General features: G+C 42.0%; 1 protein-coding gene across 1 annotated transcript; it reads right to left on the minus strand.

Moving 5' to 3' along the window:
* Positions 1–274: 274 nt before the first annotated feature.
* On the minus strand, positions 275–8,715 carry LOC138978359 (uncharacterized). The gene is made up of 4 exons (XM_070351085.1): positions 8,249–8,715; positions 7,438–7,529; positions 6,514–6,751; positions 275–1,061 (listed from the first exon to the last, which is right to left on the minus strand). Exons 1-4 carry the CDS (start codon positions 8,301–8,303, stop codon positions 1,027–1,029), a joined length of 420 nt encoding a protein of 139 aa, XP_070207186.1. The 5' UTR covers positions 8,304–8,715; the 3' UTR covers positions 275–1,026.
* Positions 8,716–9,255: the final 540 nt, after the last annotated feature.

Below are 9,255 nucleotides of genomic sequence, written 5' to 3' on the forward strand. Positions count from 1 at the left end.
AAGCAGTGTCTTCAAGACTTAAAACGCACGCACGCACGCACGCACACACACACACACACACACACACACACACACACACACATGCCTGCGCGCGCCCGCTGAGAAATCGAGAGGAAAAGAGCGAGAGAAGTTGAAGAGAGGGAGATAGAAATGTCATAAATACAGACAGGCGTGTGGGGATTGGGAAGAGAAAGAATGTATGTGAGAAAAAGAGGAACAAGAAATGGCAAATAGGGAGGAACTGAGCATACGATGCGTACAATGACAACCAGCGAGGATTTCAATTTGTTTTGTTGGCAACAATAAAACGTACAGGTAAAAAAAACAAACTCGCAAGTAATTCACACTTTGACATGCATATTGCAAAGACCAAGACATTAAAAAAGTATATAAAAAAAGCTTCAAAGATGTTTCTTCAAGTTTAACGGTGCTGTAAGCACATAATCGGTGTTGGCACAAATGTTTGCTTTCTTGGCACAGATTATCAAGTTCTGATTTTTGTATCTTGTAAGCAAGCAATGCAACACGCGTAGGCTAGTCGTAGAAGGCAAACTCAAACAGGTTTCGTTTTTCCTTCGTTTAATGGCTATTATTTTAAAACCCTGATTACAAATCAATTGAAATTGAATGCAGTGGTATAACCTTGTTTTGTGCAGGAAAGAAGTAATCACACAGTAATTATTCTCCGAAATCAAACGTAAAGAAAAATGAAAATGTTATCCACTTCAGTGTCCAAAATTTAATTTGCCAACGGGCAAAATATATTATTAAAGACATTATATTTATTATTAATTTCTCCCACCTACTTCTCTAGCCGAGTTCATGACAACAACTCTTCTTCTTGAAATCATGTTGTCAGTTGTCTACAGCTTTTCCCCAACAAGTAACTATTGTCAGATTCTAAAATTGAATCTCAGTCGAATGATCACGTTGCTCAAGTCCCGTCCCAAAGTCGCGCGTGGACGAGAGTTGAAAATAGTGTGCGAGAAACATGGAGGACAGCGTTGACCTTTTGCCCCCTTCTGTTTATCTGTGCAAAATCTCGTGCGTCACCTTCAAAGCTGCAAAGAAAACAGACAAAATATAATGTATAAATGCATGAAAAGTCTCAACAGCCTCGATCCTCACCACTACATACAACCATGAGCGCCGCCACAGACGAATTAATACCCCCCGCGGGTTAGGGGGAGTCCCATATTGGTTGGGACGAGAAAGAATTTACCCGATGCTCCCCAGCATGTCGTAAGAGGTGACTAACGGATTCTGTTTCTCCTTTTACCCTTGTCAAGTGTTTCTTGTATAGAATATAGTCAATGTTTGTAAAGATTTTAGTCAAGCAGTATGTAAGAAATGTTAAGTCCTTTGTACTGGAAACTTGCATTCTCCCAGTAAGGTAATATACTGTACTACGTTGCAAGCCCCTGGAGCAAATGTTTGATTAGTGAACTTTTGTGAACAAGAAACAATTGACAAGTGGCTCTATCCCATCTCCCCCCTTCCCTCCGTCGCGATATAACCTTGAACGGTTGAAAACGACGTTAAACACCAAATAAAGAAAGAAAGACGAATTAATCTGTTTATGAAATATTTAAATAAACAGGCATGATAAGGTGAAAGAAATATTTTGACGTTTAACGCAATTTCAACATTACGATGTCTGCCTGTTTATGAAAAAGGGGTTTTGTATTTGTTCTTGGATATCAATCAGTCAGAAGAACTTTTTATTTTTTATTTTATTTACATAGAAAGAATCGCTGTCTCTTATTTCAAAAATCGAACAAAAACAAATGTAAAAAGAGAATAAAAAGAAATTCGAAACTAACGCTAATGCGTATGCGTTTTAAAATGACTAACAAGGAAAACGTTTCAATGTACATGACCTATTAGATTTTGACTTAATTCGTAGGTCGCCGAATTAGTGAATCCAACAGAAGGCTATTTGTAATCTGTTTTGTGATATCTTCCCCCCCCCCCCCCACCCCCGCTTGTATGAACAAATGTCCTTAGCAACATACGTAGGAGATACTTTCTGGTTTTAATTTACATTTGGGAAAAAAATGGTGTAAAAAGGATGGATTTCTTCAAATTAGCAAACAAAACAGAAAGAACCCAAAACTGGCTCAAAGCGTCTTTACAGGTATATATTTTGCTTGTACTTTGCTTGTAAAAAAATGTTTGAGACAATTCCAAATCGTTACCTAATCTGTCGCGTACGAATTTATTTATTTTCATCAATGTCCTCTTTGTAAATTCAGTAAACAAGGCACATTTTTTGTGTTTAAAGAAAAACTAAACAGACAGTTTAACAGCCGTGTTATTTTGTTGTTCTCTTATTTTCTTTTGCTTTTGTTTTCTTAATTCTCGGTGTTTTCTTGCTTGTCTTTTTTTTCTATTTCTTTTCTATTGGTGAGGTCTTGGTGTTAATCGCTGTGAATGCAACACTATATCTTTCTTCCTTCTTTTATTCTCCTCGACACTCTCTCGGAGAAAAAACAACAACAACCGCACACGAGCAGAAATATTGCTCCCATCGTAACTAAACTGTGATGAACACCATCTTAAACCTGTTCTGGCTTTTACATGGGCTAAGACCATCCCTTCACTTAGACCATAACCAAAAATCAACACGCTGACTGCTTCTTTTGACCGGGTTTCAATGTTTTAATGAATTAATTTCTCCGGCAAAAGCCACCAGTGACTTATACCAAGTAATTAATTCTTCTTCTTCAGCGTTCCAGAAATTCTGGTGACGTGAGAGCATAGTCAGCTTCACGCCGCTTTCGTTGGGTAGGCATGCTGGGTATTTTCGTGTTTCCATAACCCACCGAACTCCGACATGGATTACAGGATCTTTTCCGTGCGCACTTGGTCTTGTTTTTGCGTGTACACACGAAGGGGGTTAAGTCACTAGCAGGTCTGCACATAAGTTGACCTGCGAGATCGGACAAATCTCCACTCTTAACCCACCAGGCGGCAGCGACCGGGATTCAAACTCACGACATCCCGATTAGGAGGCCGACGTCTTACCAATGCGCCACTTCGCCCGTAATTAATGAAAAAGAATGCCCACTGCGGTGCACATAGGGCACTTAGGCTGTTGATTTTTGGTATGTGTCCAAGAGAAGCGATGGTCCTATCCCATGAAAAACCCACCTGGGCAGATCTGAGATGTTGATTTGTGATATGTGTCCAAGAGAAGCGATGGTCCTATCCCATGAAAAACCCACCTGGACAGACCTGAGATGTTGATTTTTGATATGTGTCCAAGAGAAGCGATGGTCCTATCCCATGAAAAACCCACCTGGACAGATCTGAGATGTTGATTTTTGATGTGTCCAAGAGAAGCGATGGTCCTATCCCATGAAAAACCCACCTGGGCAGATCTGAGATGTTGATTTTTGATGTGTCCAAGAGAAGCGATGGTCCTATTCCATGAAAAACCCACCTGGACAGACCTAAGATGTTGATTTTTGATATGTGTCCAAGAGAAGCGATGGTCCTATCCCATGAAAAACCCACCTGGACAGACCTGAGATGTTGATTTTTGATATGTGTCCAAGAGAAGCGATGGTCCTATCCCATTAAAAACCCACCTGGGCAGATCTGAGATGTTCATTTTTGATATGTGTCCAAGAGAAGCGATGGTCCTATCCCATGATAAACCCACCTGGACAGACCTGAGATGTTGATTTTTGATATGTGTCCAAGAGAAGCGATGGTCCTATCCCATGAAAAACCCACCTGGACAGACCTGAGATGTTGATTTTTGATATGTGTCCAAGAGAAGCGATGGTCCTATCCCATGAAAAACCCACCTGGACAGACCTGAGATGTTGATTATTGATATGTGTCCAAGAGAAGCGATGGTCATATTCCATGAAAAACCCACCTGGACAGACCTGAGATGTTGATTTTTGATGTGTCCAAGAGAAGCGATGGTCCTATCCCATGAAAAACCCACCTGGACAGACCTAAGATGTTGATTTTTGATATGTGTCCAAGAGAAGCGATGGTCCTATCCGATTAAAAACCCACCTGGAGAGACCTGAGATGTTGATTTTTGATATGTGTCCAAGAGAAACGATGGTCCTATCCCATGATAAACCCACATGGACAGACCTGAGATGTTGATTTTTGATGTGTCCAAGAGAAGCGATGGTCCTATCCCATTAAAAACCCACCTGGACAGACCTGAGATGTTGATTTTTGATGTGTCCAAGAGAAGCGATGGTCCTATCCCATTAAAAACCCACCTGGACAGACCTGAGATGTTCATTTTTGATATGTGTCCAAGAGAAGCGATGGTCCTATCCCATGAAAAACCCACCTGGACAGACCTGAGATGTTGATTTTTGATATGTGTCCAAGAGAAGCGATGGTCCTATCCCATGAAAAACCCACCTGGGCAGATCTGAGATGTTGATTTTTGATATGTGTCCAAGAGAAGCGATAGTCCTATCCCATTAAAAACCCACCTGGACAGACCTGAGATGTTGATTTTTGATATGTGTCCAAGAGAAGCGATGGTCCTATCCCATGAAAAACCCACCTGGACAGACCTGAGATGTTGATTTTTGATATGTGTCCAAGAGAAGCGATGGTCCTATCCCATGAAAAACCCACCTGGACAGACCTGAGATGTTGATTTTTGATATGTGTCTAAGAGAAGCGATGGTCCTATCCCATGAAAAACCCACCTGGGCAGATCTGAGATGTTGATTTTTGATATGTGTCTAAGAGAAGCGATGGTCCTATCCCATGAAAAACCCACCTGGGCAGATCTGAGATGTTGATTTTTGATATGTGTCTAAGAGAAGCGATGGTCCTATCCCATGAAAAACCCACCTGGACAGACCTGAGATGTTGATTTTTGATATGTGTCCAAGAGAAGCGATGGTCCTATCCCATGAAAAACCCACCTGGACAGACCTGAGATGTTGATTTTTGGTATGTGTCCAAGAGAAGCGATGGTCCTATCCCATGAAAAACTCACCTGGACCGACCTAAGATGTTGATTTTTGATATGTGTCCAAGAGAAGCGATGGTCCTATCCCATGAAAAACCCACCTGGACAGACCTAAGATGTTGATTTTTGATATGTGTCCAAGAGAAGCGATGGTCCTATCCCATGAAAAACCCACCTGGACAGACCTGAGATGTTGATTTTTGATATGTGTCTAAGAGAAGCGATGGTCCTATCCCATGAAAAACCCACCTGGACCGACCTGAGATGTTGATTATTGATATGTGTCCAAGAGAAGCGATGGTCATATTCCATGAAAAACCCACCTGGACAGACCTGAGATGTTGATTATTGATATGTGTCCAAGAGAAGCGATGGTCATATTCCATGAAAAACCCACCTGGACAGACCTGAGATGTTGATTTTTGATATGTGTCTAAGAGAAGCGATGGTCCTATCCCATGAAAAACCCACCTGGACAGACCTGAGATGTTGATTTTTGATATGTGTCCAAGAGAAGCGATGGTCCTATCCCATGAAAAACCCACCTGACAGACCTGAGATGTTGATTATTGATATGTGTCCAAGAGAAGCGATGGTCCTATCCCATGAAAAACCCACCTGGACAGACCTGAGATGTTGATTTTTGATATGTGTCTAAGAGAAGCGATGGTCCTATCCCATGAAAAACCCACCTGGACAGACCTGAGATGTTGATTATTGATATGTGTCCAAGAGAAGCGATGGTTCTATCCCATTAAAAACCCACCTGGACAGACCTGAGATGTTGATTATTGATATGTGTCCAAGAGAAGCGATGGTCATATTCCATGAAAAACCCACCTGGACAGACCTGAGATGTTGATTATTGATATGTGTCCAAGAGAAGCGATGGTCCTATCCCATTAAAAACCCACCTGGGCAGATCTGAGATGTTGATTATTGATATGTGTCTAAGAGAAGCGATGGTCCTATCCCATGATAAACCCACCTGGACAGACCTGAGATGTTGATTTTTGATATGTGTCCAAGAGAAGCGATGGTCCTATCCCATTAAAAACCCACCTGGGCAGATCTGAGATGTTCATTTTTGATATGTGTCCAAGAGAAGCGATGGTCCTATCCCATGAAAAACCCACCTGGACAGACCTGAGATGTTGATTTTTGATATGTGTCCAAGAGAAGCGATGGTCCTATCCCATGATAAACCCACCTGGACAGACCTGAGATGTTGAGTCGAACATGGGAAGGATTACACCTTTAAAAAAAACCACTTAGGCCAACAACAAAAAAAGTTTGTTTACGGTAACATAGACCAAAAAAATAGGGTCGGTAGGTCGGGATATTTTTTTTTTTCCCCCCAAAATCATATTTGTACGTTATTTTGCCAAAAAAAAAAATGTTTTTTTTCCCCAAATGCCAAAAAAAAAAGTCTAGGGTTGCGCGAAAAAAATAGGGTCGGTCGGGTTACCGTAAACAGACTATTTTTTTTTGTTGCCTTATAATTATCGCTTCATCAACCTTTAGACAAAATCTCAAACTCTACTTACGACCGTTTGAAAGAAACCGGGCCTTGATCTGTCCTCGTTGCGTGTTTATGGAGCTCTGCATAGCGATGAAGAAACCTCTGGAACTTGCTCGCGTGAAGTCTGCCAGTGCCAAAGGGTCACAGATGGTCTCCACAAGATCCTGGTCAGTCTTCAGGTACCCGTTATTGTAAATATCCACCCGAAGGTCCGAGCAGTTATTGGATGCGAAGTCCACGTCGTAGAATTCGACTCTGATCATCTGTGTGAAAAAGAAGGTTTAGTTCAAGTATCCATGAGAACGTACCTAGTGTTTTATGTCGGAACACACGCAAGCCTTTTTTTTGGGAGTCAAACTTCGCACGTCCTCCTCCCCACTAGCATCCTCATTTCCCGCAAAAATACAACACCTTATTAAGAACTTAACATAAAATAACAAACGAAAATGTTAGACACTGAAGGTCTCGCCCGTATCAAGCATCTCCCCTCTCCCCCTGCACACGCACACAATCGCGCGTACCCCAGCCACACATACTCGTACACACACACACACATGCACGCACATTCACACACACACTCGTACACACACACACCATACACACACACACACACACACACACACACACACACACACACACACACACACACACATACACATAATTACACACACACGTACACACATAACCACACACACACACGTACACACACAACACCCACACACACGAACACACACACACACACACACGCATTCACACACACACACACCACACACACACCCACACACACACGCATTCACACACACACACACACACACACACACACACACACGCATTCACACACACACACACACACGCATTCACAGACATAGTCAGAGGGAGAGCCACGGAGGAAAACAGCATCGCGCGACTTAAGATCACTACTGCTTTACAATCAGTGTGTAATACTCACCCCTCCCACACTTCCAGGAACGGTACCGTAACCAAAGTGACGTTCGCCATCAATGTTCTCAAGACTGAAGCCGTCTCTCAGTGGACGGAGAGCTAAAAAGGCAGAAAGAGAAATAACATTAAATATGATTCTTATAATTTAATGAAAAACAGAAGGTTGTGTGTGTGTGTGTGTGTGTGTGTGTGTGTGTGTGTGAGAGAGAGAGAGAGAGAGAGAGAGAGAGAGAGAGAGAGAGAGAGAGAGAGAGAGAGAGAGAGAGAGAAAAAACAATGAGTTATCAACATGTGGCAATGTAATGCGTTCTAACATCATACGCCGCTCCTTGTCCCTCCGGATAATTCCACACACCTTCCAAAGAAAGACAGAAAAGATTGAAAGAAAGAAAGAAGTCATTCCTATAGAAAGAACGTTCTGGAAAAGCATACGCAACTTCCTTCCGTCCATTCTGACGTCCCTTTCTTCCTTTTTAACTACTAGAATAATTTAGAAACAAGTTTTACTAACCAGTGATAAAAAACACACACACACACCAGCGTTAACTTACACTACGCGAGAGGGGCATTCACACTTCTAAGAAAACTAAAGATTAACATCATTTCAACTGATGAAAAATTCACAGCGGAATGGCTGCATAATGACAAAGGTAGTGACAAATCATTGTAGGTATAAACAAAAAGTGTTTCATTTCCAAATCAAAGCAAGAAGTAGACAATCGCCGCAAAACCTGACAAAGTTAATTTCCCTGAAAGCAAGGAAAAAGGGAAGAGAAGGAGAATGTGATGAAAGTTGCAGAGAATCGGAACATACATACCTGCAGCTGAAACGCAGGAAAACAGGGAAAGCACACAGAAAACTGCCGCAAGCATTGTCGTTGATGTTGTTGTTGTTGTTTTTGTTGTTGTTGTTGTTGTTGTTGTTCAAGGTACTGACGATCTGTCCTGAAGAAGAAAGAGATTTGTATTGTCACTTCAGCAGGCTGTAAACGACGTCGGTTTGAAGGCTGGACGCGAAATGTCTTCACTCGTTGCAAAGAACCGAAGAAATATCAGGCAAGGGTCCAAACATGCAATTTGTTATTGTCGTCGCCGTCGAAAGTTTGAAATTAAAATTCAAAAGTCTGCCGAAGTGAAATGTAGCACACTTGATGATCACAATTGCTGTCTCTTAAAGTAATCTGTCTGACGAGATGACTGCGGAAACTTGAAGAAACCTGAAGAAATCTTGTTTGAATTGAGTGTTTGTTGAAGTGGAAATATGTATACATCCAATCCACACAGGGTTGCAGTGGCTTTTATATGTCCTGAAACTTGTTATCAGTTACACCCAAGCTGTTAAGAAAGGAGTGGACCGAGGGTGGAAGAGGGGGTTGGGGGGTGGTGGTGGAGGTAATTTCCTTTCACTCTTGCTCAGCCTATCAAAGACCTAACCTTGTACCTTTCAACTGCTGTCTGGCAAACTGAAAAGAAGGAACGGGGAGAGTAAGAAGCACTGAGTCGGTAAGTTGCCCAGTCAATAGACAAGTCCAAGGTCACTGGAAACTCCTGTTTCATAGTATGGATTGTGGGTTAGATTACGAGTACTTATACAACAGAAAACAAGAGGCGAAGCCTTCAAGGCTCACGTAAGAAATAGACAAACAGTAACACAAACTCAATCACTCCGTCACACATACACACCCACACACACAGTAAGCTTAGGTGACACTGTGCAAGAAAGAGAGACACTAGATCTAGATCTGTCTGTCTGCATGTAGCCTACTTACAGGGACACGACTGCCAAATAGTCTCGGCCCGCTCAAAATAACAATGACCGAGACCA

Source organism: Littorina saxatilis, linkage group LG10 (assembly GCF_037325665.1).
Source record: "Littorina saxatilis isolate snail1 linkage group LG10, US_GU_Lsax_2.0, whole genome shotgun sequence".
NCBI lineage: Eukaryota > Metazoa > Mollusca > Gastropoda > Littorinimorpha > Littorinidae > Littorina > Littorina saxatilis.